We start from the raw sequence: 17,327 nt of genomic DNA, 5'->3' as shown, positions 1-17,327 counted from the left end.
CCCAGTACAGGCACAGACTGCCAGAGTCACTAAATCAAACTACTGCACAGGGCGATAACGTGACTAGCACTTGTTTGAGCAAATCACCAGTCTATACTTACATGGTTTTTGATGTATTAGAGGGGTTGGGGGAATTCTTAAATAATTTAACAGCGTTGGTTTTGCTTGTTTTATTTCAATCATTTGCTCTTACAAAATATGTTCAATGCAAAGGAACATGACTCGTCACAATAAAACATGCTTCTTAGTACCATTTTGTTTTTATTTATATATTATTTTAGTCTCCATTCAGCATAACTATAAATAATGCGCGTCACATAAAATGCTCATAGCACAATATAGAAACTTGCAAACACTTTGTAACAAAATAGATACATAACTTTCCTCTATGTGTTTCTCTGCGAGAAATGCCCTTACACTATTATCATAGTTATGCCAAATCTCACACCATAACACAACGAAGCAACATGTCCCTTAAAAATATTCTTTCTTACCAACAATTTCATCTTTTTTTTACATTTTATGAAGTTTTTATTTTTTGCATTTCGTATTCTAGGCTACCTAACTAAATTTTTATCTAAACTATTCTACTATCTAGACTAGTCTGCCGGGTAGAACACCACACTATACTTAATACACATTGGACAAATACATTCGTATCGACACTTCCCACTGACTGTTTTTTTCATTTAGTTTTCTTTTTTACACTTAGTCAACTACGTAACAAAAGAGATGAAAGCAAACTCTTCAACTGAAACTTATCCCGAAATGTGTTCACTAATTCTCTTAGTTCTCTTACGCTACAGCGGGAGGGCGCGCGGCCCCGCCCCGGCCTCAGTCCATTCAAATTAAATTATGTAATAAACTAACAAAGGAAACTACCCTAGAGCCGCCCAGGCCCGCGCGCCGCGCCCTCCGGAATATTCTAGGGCTCTAATCTATCTATCTTAGCGTCAAAACATTTTTTTTGCTATTCTAACCTATCTATAGTTAAGCCTAACTCTAAAGCTAGCCTTCAAGTCGTCTTCGCTCCGTCAGCTTGTCTTCCCCGTCGCAAAACGTATCAACATTCTCTTAACCTAAATGACTTATTTAAAAAAAACATTAACTTAACACTTCTATTCATCGACATGATTTTTTCAATTGTATCGCAGTTTTGGTATTTAGGAATTGGTTCCTCAATATGCATTTTTGTGCTTTTAGTTTGAGTAGCTCTCACTATACAATATAACAAATCCTCAATAATCTCATTGTAACGTATATTGATCACACATGTCAAGAATATCGAAGTGCGTAACTAGGAACATCTAAGATTTTACCTTCCAATTCAATTTTTACATCATGCGTGAAAAATGCAACGATTAGACAGCCACATTATTACGTTTCAGTTAATATAAAATACTTTAAACCACAGTTTAATATTACTACTACGTTCATGAAAACGGTAAGTCCTCTTTACCTGTAAAAATATCGTGTAAAGCACATGCAACTGCTATATTGTATCGTTTTTTGTTCATTGCTTTAAACGAAGCTGAAGGCACTACCATCAAATCAAGTTTATTGCTCAATATGGAAGGAAAGCATTTGAAAAATAATTCATTTGCTTCTGACGGTGTTTAGCTGTTCAGCTACACGCGCACGCTACGACTCGTCTGTCGTGCCACACAGCATACTACGACTCGTCAGTCGTGCCACACAGCACGCTACGACTCGTCTGTCGTGCCACACAGCACATTAAGACTCGTTAGTCATGCCACACAGCACACTACGATTCGTCAGTCGTGCCACACAGCACGCTACGATTCGTCTGTCGTGCCACACAGCCCACTACGCTACGATTCAATTAAACTCTGTGATTCTAATTTGCATTACCTTACTATATTTGGGGAACATCAATCTGCACTGTGGAATGAAATTAATAAAGCCTTTGAAAATTGGACATCAAAATGGGTGGGAAATTTTTAACAGCCATCTTTCTGACTAAACACAATAAGGAACGAAAATATAGAAAATCAAAAGAATTTAAACATCGAGTCGACTATTTAAATGCACAGCGGAAATATCTATCGGAAGACTGCTTTATAGGAAGCCACAGTGTACTTCGAACACTAGACAATCGATTAACTTACCTAAGTACCACGCGATAGCGGTAATACATCGCACTTAATGGGTCTTTTAAGTTCAAGATTTAAAGGCGGTATTTATCAGTTCGAAACATTTGGCTCGATCAGAAATTATAAAACTGATCTACGGAGTTAAAATACGTTCAGTGCAAAGTTACATTAGTAAAAATCTCACTTTCATTACCCTTTGCAACGAGGCCTATTCTGTAGAGCAGTATTGTTCATCTACACAAAAACCATAGCCTGAACGCAAATCTACGGCTGCGGATACACCTGTAAGTTTTACTCACGTAAGTAGCTTACATGATTGACTTACGATAAATTTGCTAATGTATAATCACTCTTATAAGTACATTTACATTAGTAATTATGTACGCCACTTATATGAGTAAAATATACTGGTGTAATTGCGGCCTACGGGTAGACTGTCAGCCAAGTTGTTTTCATTCTGCCATTGAAACCACTAATAACAGCAAATAGGTACCTACACTGTTCGTCTCTACAATAAATAAAATTTACTATTATGATTGTTAATTTCAGAAGCTACGTTGTTTCTTAATTTCAGAAAACTTATTTTATTATTTGTTAGTTGATTATTCAAATCTCAGTCTATTCCTGATTTATGTGAAACAAAAATAAATCTACTAATTCGTTCAATGTCTACGTCGTTCATTCAAAACCTGTCTTCATCTAATTCAGTTCCTGTATTGATTTATTTATTAATAAAGTCGGCTCACAGGTTTTGAACAAAGAAGTTATCGCTTAATCGTCAGGTAAAATACAGTTAATATATCAAACATTTAGCTAGTCTTCAGTCCCTGGATTGTATAAATATTTCCCTACGTCTTACGCGATTTTAATGATTTGTATACTTTGGTTCTGATGAAACTCTCGACGTGCCAAAATAGAATTAAACAGTTGCGATATAGTAGGCTTTTACTCGTACCCATCAACAATGTATATACATGTATACATATCCATGTATAATTTATATATATTTAATATAAAAATATCAAATTTTATATAAAGTCATAAAGTGTACCCAAAACCTACGCGCTGGTACAAAACGTGCTCATTTACACCAAAACGGCGTTCATACTTTGGATTTGGAATCCGTTACATTTTATAATGTGGAAATCAATCGTGGAATTTTTGTTTGATGTCTCCTAGTGGAATGTGCCGACCGCCTAAACATAACAACTACGGTTGATTTAGTACATGATTCTCAAAAAAGGATCACATCATTATTCACGTATTTCGAATATGAGTTTAACGTACAAAAATTTGTATAGACTCGTAAAATGTATAAATAGACTTTACAACTGCTTATTGCTAATGTTGCCCTCGCGACTCGCAGTCGCTCGCGTCCTCGTCCGTCCATCGCACGCGGGCGCAACGCGCGACGCGCAGTGCACGCGTCGGGCGGCGGGACGCGACTATTGCGCTCCTCTGGTTGCTTTGCATTGTTATGACTCAAAACATGGATCAAGAAATAACTATCTGGAAGTTTACGGTATACATAAATTCAGTCTGTGGTTGGGTTTGGCAACGACGTTTTCGATTATGATGTGTTTCAAAATTAACAAGTATTCAAAAAAATTTAAGCCGCTTTCTTAATGAAATTTGATAGAAACGTGAAAATGATGGCGACCAGTGTTATCGATGTATACTTAAGAACGGGTAGGATGAAATAAGTTTGTGATGCTGTGAAGCTTATTGCGCTCTGAGTAGTCCATGAAAAATTGTGATGTGATATCCAACAGAAATTCTAAACTGATACAATATTAATAAAGTGCTTTAAAAATAGGTACTTGCGGTTCTTGGAAGACTGCACCAGTATGAATGAATAATGTAGATAATACTGTATAGTTATATGTATAGTATCATTTTCCAAATAAAAACGACTAAAGCACCATGCCAAACACATTTTGAACATATACCTACATACATTAATCACGACCATAGTCCCACGTGGTGGTCAAAAATACCTACTCCAACTATTAAATATCTTATCGAAAGGTTAAAATATTTTATTTGCGGTCTGTTCCGTTCATATAATGTAACGGTAAGTCTTGTATTTTAAAAATACCAAATTTCACGAAAGATTTTCAATCTTCGCCATAATGATTTATTTGCACGACGTCTAAACTGTGATAAACCTTTCCTATCATAACACATAAGTCCTTCACATACTTTACAATTTGGTGGCATATACATATATTTGTTTCCACATGATATGACCATTTCCTCTACATTTCTACTCTAACCGCGAAGATATTGCTTTCCTTCTCTAATCGATCTTAACCAGGAAAATTATGTTTTCGTTACAAAGAAATTATATTATACTCTCTACTTCAATATACTAACAACGATTTGAATAATCCAGATTGCACATCGTTTGTTCGATTTTATATAATTATTTAGTCGGCAATTTAAATAATAATTTTGTGATAAAAATCTTTTCAAAAATAAAATTTTAAATTCATTGAAATTAAACTATGCTAAAATAAATACCTAACTATCTTAAATAATCGTGTCAACATGTTAAAAACCGCGCCTAAAATCTTACATTAAAATTTTCATAAACAAAAAATAAAATTATAATGTAAAAACACATTTAAAATTGCAGCTATAATCTATACATCAAATCCTCTCCTCGAACCGTCAAAAGACCTCATCAAAACATCACAGCGAATCACGCGCACGCAAACACGTTCAGCGTAAAGCCAAGAGGATCGGAGACAAGCCCATCGAGAAAACAAACAGTCGAGGCAACGGGCGCCAACTAAACGTAAGGCTCTACATGGGCCGTAGCTTTCGATGAAGTCTAAAACGGCCGCAAATTAAATCTAAAACAAATTAACATCGTAAAAGTCACAGTTGCTTTGATTTTTGGCTCGTGTACAGCATGAATTTTTGTAGCGTGGCTTATGGTCTACTTGGGAGGCGGGTACGGCTGGTAGGCCTCGTCGGGCGACGCCGCCGTGGATGCGTGCTCGCTCTCCATCGGCATCTGGATGATCGGCTGAGTGGGCCCCGCGAAGTACTGGTACGGGTGCGACGTGAAGTACTGCAACGAACACGGGGACGGATAATGCACTTCTCTCACGATAAAGCTTACAATTAAAGCACAGTGAGAACCAACGAGAAGAGAGAACGTGAGCGTTAAGAGATAATCCATTCAATAGATTAATTATTTATCTCTTCATGTACTCGTTCTCACATAAAAGGATATACAGGACATGGGTTGGGCGTATGTTGACAGATTTATTTGCTGCACTACGTGGCTTATTTTATTGTACACAATCTCTGAACTAAATTAAAATGAAAGGTCTAAATATATTGCTATCCGTTTCATAATTTTCTTTGCGGTAAAGGATAGCACTAGATTTAGAGATTGTGTACAACAAAATTAGTCACAGAATAAGTGTGTAATATAATATTTTTATCCCTAAAAAGCAGTACGTTCACTGTGAGTTGCGTTTATACAAAACAATTAAAAGATTTCAATTTTCCAAATAATTTAGGAGCAGTAAATGTTGAGTGTGACAAACGTTCGCAAAAGCAGTGTATTTTTAGAGCGAGCGTTAACAATTAATTTACACTCACGTATAGCTCATTTTCCGGCCTTAAGCTGTCCCAGTTTACCTGGAAAACAGAAAAACCTCGGGTTGTTAAAGTTGTATTTTTGATTTGACTTATTTGAGGTTACTCATCATCAACATAGTCGTCATAATATCAACTCATCGCTGGCTCACTACTTGTTAATGGGCCTTCTTTCAGGTATCAACCTTAGAGGAGGTTCTTAGACATAGTCCGTAAAAAATGAGTCCTCACGCGCCATTTTAACTCTATGGTTCGACTGTCAAAAAGTACGGTTTACCTTTAAAATAAGGCAATCGCAATTTTGACATGAAATTTGACACAAAAAGTTAAAATGACAAGTGAAGAGTTAAATTTTACGTGTACGCATACATTACTGTCGGTACTGCCCTCCTAAACTGTGAGGATTAGGATGTTCTGGTTGTGAATATATACTTTGGCCTACACAGATATCCCCTCAATTGTTTTGGTAAACGTGCGCAACGTGAGCAACGCCATTTACTCAGTCGGCCATGGGATATACGCAAGTTTCTAAAGAATAAAACATTTGTTTTATAAGATCGAGATTTTATTGAGATTTTGCGGCTTCGGATATCTACTCGTTGATTTTTTTTGGAATAGACAGATCTATGATTCAAGGGGTTGTTTGTAAATCCCTTTTTCTTCCCTTAAGCGGATTGAACTCTATGAACCGCATTTGTTAGTGAAAAAATTGAGATGCGTGCTGGTGACGTCTTCCGCTCTTCTTTGGGGATTTCGAATTTTGTTTGAAAACTTTTTCACTTGTGGAAAGGTTAGGTTTGGTTATATGTATCAAGAAGTTAATAGCAGGTAATATATGATGTGTGGCTTCGTGAGTGACGCGTGGGCTAGCTATTGTGACATCGCATGCCATTTTGCGATTGTTAACCAACGTTGACCTCAGTTGGTAACTGGGTAACCGACTTTGGAGGTCCTAATTTGGTATTTTCGTTCCGCGCGTCGGAGGGCAAAAAGAAAATGAAATTCAACTTACATATTGACTTGGCACGGTGTCCATGGGTACAGTGGCGAAGTGTGTGGGGTAAGGAATGACTAACATCTGATAATAACTGTACAAACTAAGAGTCGAATTTTGTCCTCGTACTCTAGTCGGGTGCGGAGGGATCTGGGACCCCTCTGCATTATTATCCCAAAAAAACTAATGTGATAGGTGAATAATGCGACTTACACATTGACTTGGCACGGTGTCGATAATAATGGTAATTAAGTATATCTCGTGGCGGGGTGTGTGGGGTGAACGATCACTAGCGTCTGATAATAATTGTAAAAACTAAGAAGTCAAAATCTCGTTCTCTACTTGTGTGGTGAAAGATCTGGGAACCCACCGTATTAACATCCCAAAGAGACTCCTACTAACATGATTAATGGGATGAGGTCACGACTCACGACACTCAGCAATGAGGAATACGACGCGAAAAGACTTACATATTGACTTGGCACGGTGTCGATGGGTATCGTGGCGGGGTGTGCGGGGTGCGCGGCGTGCGGCGCGTGGTGCGGCGGCAGCAGCGCGGCGTAGGGCGCCAGCCAGGCGGCGGGGTGCGCGGCGTGGTGGTGGTGGTGCAGCTGCGGGTGGAAGGCCGCCACGCCGTACACGCCGCTGCCGCGGTACACGCCCGCGCACTCGCCGCCGGCGCCCGCGCCAGCCACCCCGGACGTGTACACGCCGGTGACACTCATGGCCTGGAAATTAATAGGTTTTCATAACTATGGAAACTGGATATTGCCAATATTTTTTCAAGGAAACTTGTCGATTTTCCGGGATAAAAGTAAACTGTATCTGTATACTAGATGCAAGCTACCTTTGTACGAAATAGATGATGCACTACTTTGTCCACGCGGAATCATTAAAAACCCTGTGGGAACTCTTTGATTTTTCGGGTCAAAAAGGCTATGCCGTCCCGGGATGCAAGCTATCCACCAAAGTGGACCAAATTTCATCTATTCATATAATTAAGTATGGATGGTGGTGATCCTTTACCTGAGTGATTGATTCATTGTTGTCCCGCCACGCTCGGCCGTTGTTGTCGTTCTGCTTATTATACAGAGCCTTTTTCTTGTTGCCTCCGTCGGCGAACTTCACTAGCAGTGGCTCTTTAGCCCCCGGTATCGGATTCCCATTGAACATCTGGAAACGAAATGGAAAGTTTTGTTATATATTTAAAACTTCCCAAAAAAAATCCCATTCGTCGTTGATTCTTCTATCCATAATAACTGTGATTCGCTTGAAAGCATATGAGGAATAAGATTCATAGGCGTTATTGGTTCGCCTTGTCTCTGGGCTTCTTTTCTTTTGTCCTCGAATACCATACACTGAAATATTGCGTGCTCTGGCGTGTCTTCTGCACCGCAATACGAGCATGAGTCACTGAGCCTTTTCCCAATAGCATGGAGGCACGTATTAAACATACCATGGCAATCTCGACCTGTCGCGTACTATACGTGTGCTTACAGAACTTACAGAAAGTAGCTTTACAATTAAGTAGGTAACTTCTATGCAACGATGTGAAGCCGAAGAAGTTATAACTTTGCCTATATGTTCTGAATACTTGAACGAATATATACTCTCAAGTATTCAGAACATAATTATAGGCAAAGTAGGTAGGTAGATATTCTTATAGACAATGGTACCCGTACCTGGATAATCTGCTCGCATTTCTCTCTAGACTCCATTCTCGCGAAGCCAACTCCTTTGCTGTGTCCATGGGTATCTCGCAGGATCCTCGTAGACACGACCTGGCCGAACTTGGCCAACAATTGGTCCACGTCGTTCTCCTTGAAGTGCGGTGGTAAGTTGGCCATGTACAGGTTAGTCGGGTCTTGTTCCTGTTGCTGCAAACCAACAAACTGTTCAAGCTTACTTTCCAGATGTAACTATTTATGCATCAGTATAATATTTTATCTTGAAAATTTTCTCTTTTCTCTCTGTACAGAAACTTTGTACTCAAAAAATTATATTTAATAAGAATATTTCATTTATCATTTCATTATCAGTATTTCATTTTCATTAAGACAGCGATTTTTAAGAAATCTTTGAGACTAGGATAAATCATGAATTTTCAATGTCTTTGTAATTCTTTGATAGATATGTAGTAATAAAAACATATATGAACAACAAACAATTTTGAAAACCAAAGTATTTTATCTTGAAATTAGATTGAAATGTTTAATTGAAAACACTACTGCATCAATTATTCTATTAGTATTTCTCAAGAAACCCAAGGTTAATTCAGAGTGAACTGATATTAGCTTGAAGCTAGCGTAGATTATCTAGACACTGAAGCCAGCTGTGACGTAAATCAGCGGATTGAATCTAATATGCTATAATATTATTATTATGTAGGTGTTATCAACGACATGGGCATATACATCAGCATAAGAGTTTATGAAGCTTGTTAAAGTCGCATACACACTAATTTAATATTGAAAGCATAGAAATACCCAGAGCCCAGTAGCGAAATACATTGTTATAACGCTGAAGCAAACGATAATAGTATAGAATTAATAGGATGAAACAATGTTTGAAGTAAGTAAGCGTTATTTGCACTGAGTTGGCGTACCATTGATAGGGATCGTAAATACTTACAACGCTAGTGTCACACATTCTGTTTGAGTTTAGGCAGATACCAAACTACCTTGTGATGCTCCCCAAATTAAACTGACAAATTAATGATTACATACTTTTTAAATACCAACTTCCTCGTCTGATTAATCGCCCATATAATGTCAATGATCTGAACTCTGGACCTACGTTAAGCTAATAAAAGGATCCAAACATCTATCGTCAATATGTGACTTACACGGTCTCTAAATATTGGATTCCAAATGTGGAACAGGATGCTGACGCTACTGTATGCATAGGTAATTCAAATCTAGCAAAACATTTACAGTAATTAGAGAACACGACTTTACTTTATAATGCTCAGTTAGATATTATAGCATTTCTTTGGTAAATGGGGTAAATACTAAAGCTATAAGTAAGGGTAGGCGGATTATAGGACTGGACCGGGACGGGTCTTTGGGTCACTCTAATCCGGCACAAAACGATAACTTTATAATTGATGTTGGATTAGCTTCTACAGATTAATATTTTTCTTTAAGAAGTAGTTTAGATTCAGCTAATTCAACTAAATACTTGGAAATTTTACATCAAATCGGTATACATATATAAACGAGTCACTAAATATATTATTATGTAGTTAGGTCGATACACTAAATAGATGCAGTCAGTTATTGCACTCGAAAAGAATTTAAATGAGGAGTAATAACAGGATAGAGGAAGTAATCTTGTTACTGATTTCAATACATGATATAATGGGCCAATTACCGTCGATCTTAACAGTGATATTGGATGAGCGGATAGGGAGCAGGCGGTTAGTCATAATAGTATTACTTGCATGCACAACGTACACGGTTCAGTCTACGCAGGAACCAGATACCCACTTTAGCCATCTGGGCCTGAACACCTTTGGCTTGTAATCCTTTAACAGCAGCCTCCGCTGACGCGATTGTTTCGAAATCTACAAAACCGTAACCTGTGGATACAAAAACAAAACAGGTGTATAGTAATGGGGGTCAAGGGGCGAACTAGAGAGAAACTTAAATTGGCTTACAAAATCAATGATTCATGCTTAATACAAAGGTCTAAAAATCTCAATGTAAAAACAACTAACAGAAGACAAATTCGATATGTTTCGCTAATGATTTAGCTTACAAAATAGCAATGATAGGTGAGAAAAGAATAACGTTGTGAAAGATATTACGTGCGTTCTTTTCCAAAAAATATAATAGTTGAAATTCTTCCGTGCCGTAGTGCAATAATGGTGATATTGAACAATGATAAACTAAGAAAATCAATACGTATGGTACGGTACATAAGTATTTTAAATATGAAGTGGTTGTAAATCATATTTAATTCGAAACTAGTGTTCGTGCATATATTGGAAAAAGTCTCACCATAGATGAATTAGTTTAATGAAGGTATATGGTATTCTAGAAAATATTAATATAAATTCAGTTACAAATATTTTCCTCAATGATAAATACATCTCAGTAAATAAATAGATAACGTAATATTTAGATACATACGTGAATATCTAGGCACAGTAAAAATATTTGTAGAAGTAGGTAGGTATGTTGGAGATTTTGGAAGAAATCTATGGTACCTAGTGTAGATAATAAGAGCGAATGAATGTGGATTACCTTTACATTTATTTGTATTTTTATCCAATATTGCTTTTGTTGAAATAATGTTGCCATACCTGAAAAAGAAAAAATGTTAGAATCGGTCACTCCAAAAATAACAGAAAACATTATAGGTAAGTGTATAATGTGCTATAGATAAAACTTACATCTGGCACATTTGAACGAGGTCCTTATCGGTGGTGTTCTGGCTGAGGCCACGTATGTATAGATTGGTGCGACTGAGCTGTTCGCCGGACGCGCCCGTGGTGGAAGCCGACGACGCGGGCGGGGGCGGCGCGGTGCTCAGGCTGGTGGACCGGGTGCCGCCTGCAGAGTTGGAGGAAGAGCTAGAGGCCGTGTTCGCCGGCGACGCGGCGGTAGGCACCCGCGTCCCGGTCGCGCCGCAACCGCCGCCCATGGTCGCACCAGTGTACTGTAAAATTAAGGCCTACATTACGCTATACGTCACGTGTTCGCTAGGATCAATGTCAATATATTACTTAGTAATAATAATTAATGCGTAGGTACGTTCTCTGTGTGATCAAATCTGTAGAAGAACCTGAGTAACCGACATAGCTTAACGAGTTGCGAAGCTGAAGTGGCAATGGGCCTAATACATAGTTCGAAAAACCGATATAGACGTTGGGGTCCCAAGGTGTTAGAATGGCGACCTCGCACCGGAAAGCGCAGCGTTGGTAGGCTCCCAGGTTGACATCAAACACCTTGCAGGATTCTGGCGGAGTAAGACTGGTGTGTGGAAGTTTTTACAAGATACCTATGTTCCGCAATGTACATCTATCGGTTGCCAATGATGATGATGAATGCGTACGGGTTTCATCATTATTACACTTAGCCAGAGTTAGTGGTTCTTGCTGATAAATAACGTATAACACAAAGACGATCTCCTCACAAAATAAATAATTAAACAAGTACCTATTTAATTAATAATAATAAATTAATATTGCCTAAAAAATCTGTAAGACTTAAAAGACTTAAGTTTTTTATATTAAGGCCAATGCTCACACACGAGTTTAATAAATCAACAACAAATGTTACTAGGTATTGAAAAATAGTAACTGCCATGGTAGAGACGTGCAAAGGATCATGTCATTAGTTATTTAGCTGGCAGGTAATGAATAGGGACGGGTAATGAACGCATGCCGATTCCGAGCACGCGTCCTTAATCGACTCGCACGCCGTACGATACGGGCAAGCCGGGCGACACCAGCGGCACAGAGAAAGGATAATACATACAGAGGTTCGACGAAACCGTCAAGACTCTAGACAGAACCATCGTGCGGTATCTCCAAGGACGAGAATTGCTGCGATAGTCTCGCCGTGTGACAAAATTCGATATAACCTCTAAGGAGAAATCTCTACAAGGCAATACAAGTATAACGTCACGGACTCGTCGCATCTCGCGGCAATACCACTGAGTCTCGCGACGATACCATCGAGTCTCGCGGCGATACCGCCACGTTACGTCACAGTTGAGAGGTACAATGAGGCGTTGCGGTCATGTCACGCGGCGATCCGTTGCGGTCTCGTGGCGTTTCGTTGCGAGTTGCGACGACTGGCGGAATTATCGTTGGAGATTATCCGTTGATAGTACGAATTAGGACGGACTCGTTGCGATTATCTCGTCCGTGGAGATGACGGAGAGATTTAGTGCAGGACAAAGGAGCGAACCGAATTGACCTAAAGTAGTTACGGCCTAGGGGTCTATGTTGACGGGTCGGTCCGCGTCGTGGACGTCACTTACCACGAGGTGACGAGATCAAACGCGTCGGACTACTGTGTCTCTCTTTACACTGTGCCAACGGTTTACAGTATGGATTGCACGTGGGTGCAACACACGTTTACGGGCAAACAGTTACACAGGCTTAGCTAGTCGACATTCTATCCGCAATGCAGGAAGTACTGTGGAAATCAAGAAGCCACGTTCTTGATTGCCACAAAGAATGTAGAAGCACAGAATATATAATAGTACTAACGTGTAGTAGAAGACAAAGATGTACTTGCGTAGTTAAATTCATACTATGGAAATTTAAAGATAAATTGAATTCTTTAAAAACAGAAAATTTGGGTATTTCATGTAGGTAGGTCAACTAGTGACAGACATAATATTATAGTTATATGCTACGCTGTGACTCCATCGGTTCGGAATGAAGATATTGCTGAAAAGAGCCGACAAGAAAGTTAACAGTTTCTGTTTCTCTTATCAAATCATAAAAAATTACAATATGTAGCAAAACACTACACCATCTAGTGGGCAAATTAAAGCTTAGCCGGTTTCTTCTACACAACTTTGTTATTAAGGAATTCATCAATGGCCTTAACAAGTGTGTTTTTACCATTGACTTATATATTACTTCGTAAGGACAGGGCCATTGAACAAGCAAAATGGCACCGACTCATTGGTCCTAAAATGTTTATTTAGCACCAATGCATTATGCAACGTCTGGATTTCAAACGAGTCATTCATTAGTATCTAAGAGGTGACGCTGATTTATTTGGTTCCAAAACCATGAAAAATTTTGTTCGCTTGGTTTTTACACAATATTTTGTCATAATGGCAAATCTGAAAATTATTTTGGAACAATATCATAGTCAAATACTCGCTAATTTTCGGATTTCGGCTTGACGGATTGAGTGATGAAGGTGTCGGAAGATTTGTCCTAATCCTTCAAATAACAGAGAAAGAGTTTTAGGCCGGAAAATGTGACATGGCCGTATTTTTAACTCAAACTAGATATTTTTGGAGTTTCGTGCTTCAAAAGAAAAAAGAAACCCTTATAGGATTACTTCGTTGTCTGTCTGTCTGTCGTGTCTGTCAACAAACCTACAGGGTACTTCCCGTTAACCTAGAATTATGAAATTTGACAGGTAGGTAGGTCTTATAGCACACTTAAAAGGAAAAATCTGAACGCCGTGAATTTGTGGTTACATCACAAAAAATAATTAAATTGCATTCATGAACAAATAATTAGTATTTTCAACTTTCAAAGTAAGATAAAATATACCAAGTGGGGTATCATATGAAAGGGCTTTACCTATACATTCAAAAACAGATTTTTATGCATGATACTTTTTGATTTATCGTGCAAAATGACGAAAAAATACGATTGTACTACGGAACCCTTGATGTGCGAATCTGACGCGCACTTGGCCGGTTTTTTTTTCAAATTAAATATTTTTCAAAACCTCAATACGATAGATAAACATTTTAGTACCTACTTTATAGGAAGGTCAAGCAAAATAGAAATAACAAACCAAATGAAATATATAGTTAATTTATATAAAACACCGAGCGTCCTCAGCGCAGCGTTTTTTTTGGTAGTAGTACAACACAATTCAGAGCTCAGTAGAATCCTAGGACCAACAAACTACCTTTGATCAAAGGACTTTATAAAAGAAAGAACTTTTCAAATTGAATTCAAACATATTTAGTGTACCTACATTTAAAGAAAGAAAATAGCATTTAAGGATCTTATATATTCAAGCTTAGGAGTCAGCATCGATCGCTAAAAGGGATAACTGCGAAACGTATTGTGAAAGGAAATTTATGCGCACCATTAGTGTCTAAAGAGGACTACAAATCTACGTGTTGTAGTTATTTGCATTAAGTTAACATATTAAATCCATAAAATGTGGTGTCGCCTGTACAACGAGGCGTGAGATAGCGCGTGTAAGCAAATTCGCAATAGCGACGAGTACCTACTTTGAACTTACGCATTGTCACTTGTACCTATATTCAGTACGTTTGTTGTGAATATTGCGAGAGCGAATGATCACATCAATGTGTCTTTGATGTCTACTTTTATTAAATTTTAAACATACGATGTTATTTCGCAAAGATATGTTTATAAGATGTGGTGTCGCCTATACAACGAGGCGTAAGGTAGCGCGTGTAAGCAAATTCGCAATAGCTACGACTACTTTGAACTTACGCATTGTCGCATGTACCTATATTCAGTACGTTTGTCGTGAATATTGCAAGCATGTATGATCATTGATCACATCATCTTTGATGTCTATTTTTATTAAATTTTAAACCTGCGATCTTAAACATATGTACAATGGTATTTCGCAAAAATGTCATGTTTATAAATGGGTGTAGGTTTTCTTTTTTTTTAGTACTAGATACCTATGGACAAAAAATACTTAACGTGGTAAATACTTAATGTAGTAGGTACGAGCTGTGGAACGGCATTATGTCACTCACCTGCACAATTTAGTCAATTTAAGTTTGTGAACTACTTGGAATTCCTGACCAGTTTTTACGTGAATCATGTACATTGTACACCCACGACACTTTGGTTAACTTCTGAGTTAGTTTTCTTACTAGAACTTTTACTAAAGATTAGGTTACAATTTGACAATAGAATAGTTTTATTTGACTCAAACTGCTTTCTCGCAATTGAGTTTAAAAGTTATATCTTATGGGAAAGTGGAAGTAAAAGTCTCAGAATTTCAGTTATATAATATTAATCTTGATTAGAATTAATTGTACTGTGCTGTTTCGAGAAGATGCAACTTCCAATTCTTTCACGGAAGATATTTTTTTATGTAGAATAAGTATGAATTCCTTTCTTAGCGGATGCCTACGCGCTACGTCATAATAGCTATCTGCATGCCAAATTTCAGCCCAATCCGTCCAGTAGTTTGTGCTGTGCGTTGATAGATTAGTCAGTTAATCACCTTTTCCTTTTATATATTTAGATGTGATGCCATTTCGTACCTTCGACTCGACAGGTTTTTGGTGAACCGGAGGGAGGGATTGACATGCCTGATGAGAACCAATCATTACTTCGTAAATGCGTCGCAAACTTTTGACAGGGCACATTCAAAGAATATTGGTAGGTAGGTACGCGGAGCTTCTCAGAAATATTCTTTAATTTATTTCGCCTCGGCTTATGAGGACAAGTTTTCAAGAAATAGGTATTTGAGGAAAATTTTCGCTTTTTAACTTTTGGAATTCATTTACGGGTAGGCAATCTTACCTGATTTGAAAATAAAACGTCTGCTAAAAACTTTGCTAATACAAGCTTACCCATTATTGCCTCCTATCGTACGTTGTTGAAACCAACCATAAGAAATAATAAAAATAACGTATTAAACCGCAGAACGGTTGTTAGATAAAGGCTAATGAAACGAGTTTATTTTTTGAGGAAGCAATAATAATAAAATTTATTAAAGTATAAGTTTCACAGATAATGAAAAGAAATACTTTAAACCTATAGAAAACTTAAAATCTTTACTAGTATTAAAATTCGTATGAAGTTTTCATTTAAATTCAAATTCATGTCCGTAGTCCGTACAAAAGCTATAATTGAATAGAGCTTTCTGCTATAAGAATGGAAATTAAGTATCTACCTATTTGAATATCTTTCTGAAGGATCAAGAGTTTTTTCATAAGAATTAAATTTTGGAGTTGTTATGGGTTGCATGTTAAGGCTGAATAAGTAAACAACTAAAAGTTAAAACCATTGCGTCGATTTGCTACCTTAAGTACTGATATCATTAAGTCATTTAACTCATATTGATTCCATAGTCTTATCAACCAGTTAAAACATTTCCTATTAACATTAACAAGCGTATTTAGATATACTAAAGATAAAGATAATGATATTGCAGGTAACATCACACAACTTCACTTAACCAGAGATAAAATTTCCTGAACGGGCCTTTTCGGTGTTTCAAGTAACTCGCGACTTGTTGACACGCCTTTGAAAACAGGTGAAAATTTAAGAGTCGTTGTAGCCAGCGTAGTGTATTGTTGAGTACAGGCGTCAGGATAGCTAGGGCTTGCAGCTAGACGAGGGTTAGTAGAGGACCCTTGCGTTTCACAAGGACATTATCGCAGTTTATGTAGGGAGAATGCTGGCAAAATGAAAAGTAATTTACAGCGCAAGTCACTTTGTTCATTGGGTTAAAAATTTACCTATAGGTACGTGAGCTCGTTGTCAGTAGTAGGACACGCGGTAGTTTGGTAGGATACACGGACAGTTTCAATTATCATTATATTATATATTTGAGGTCCTTACTCATATGAATATATCCACCTGCTTCTAGCAGAATTTGTATGGGTGATTGGATGGATTGGAAGAATTATTAACACATTGCATATTAAAAACAATAGTGTCGCTATCCAAAATTTGAGCCTCAATAGCTCAACCGGTATAGGAGTGAACTGAAAACCCAAAGGTCGACGGTTCAAATCCCGCCCGTTGCACTATTGTCGTACCTACTCCTAGCACACCTCTGACGCTTAATTGGAGAGGAAAGGGGAATATTGGAATATTAGTCATTTAATATGGCAAATATTCTTTACCAAAAAAAAATGCCGATTTTCAATAGTGCCATTGAAAACGT

At 37.8% G+C, this 17,327-nt stretch overlaps 2 protein-coding genes across 15 annotated transcripts in view; one reads left to right on the top strand and one right to left on the bottom strand.

Annotated features, from left to right (window-relative positions):
* LOC117989086 (ribosome biogenesis protein WDR12 homolog) overlaps positions 1–17,327 on the top strand; it is a 32,037-nt gene that overhangs the window by 7,521 nt on the left and 7,189 nt on the right. The window lies entirely within an intron of this gene.
* shep (alan shepard) overlaps positions 156–17,327 on the bottom strand; it is a 202,947-nt gene continuing 185,775 nt past the window's right edge. For 9 of the 14 annotated variants that reach the window (XM_069503403.1, XM_069503408.1, XM_069503410.1 and 6 more), the window contains 8 exons: positions 11,120–11,400; positions 10,971–11,029; positions 10,179–10,303; positions 8,406–8,600; positions 7,750–7,896; positions 7,194–7,451; positions 5,733–5,771; positions 156–5,193 (listed from right to left, as the gene is read on the bottom strand). In XM_069503403.1, coding sequence (XP_069359504.1) covers positions 5,059–5,193; positions 5,733–5,771; positions 7,194–7,451; positions 7,750–7,896; positions 8,406–8,600; positions 10,179–10,303; positions 10,971–11,029; positions 11,120–11,400 — 1,239 coding nt within the window. In that variant the 3' untranslated portion in view covers positions 156–5,058. The remainder of the gene's footprint in view (positions 5,194–5,732; positions 5,772–7,193; positions 7,452–7,749; positions 7,897–8,405; positions 8,601–10,178; positions 10,304–10,970; positions 11,030–11,119; positions 11,401–17,327) is intronic. The other 5 variants (XM_034976388.2, XM_069503404.1, XM_069503406.1 and 2 more) reach the window with 4 other exon arrangements.

This window comes from Maniola hyperantus, chromosome 15 (genome assembly GCF_902806685.2).
Source record: "Maniola hyperantus chromosome 15, iAphHyp1.2, whole genome shotgun sequence".
Taxonomy (NCBI): Eukaryota; Metazoa; Arthropoda; class Insecta; order Lepidoptera; family Nymphalidae; genus Maniola; species Maniola hyperantus.
This window is presented reverse-complemented; position numbering and strand designations above follow the sequence as displayed.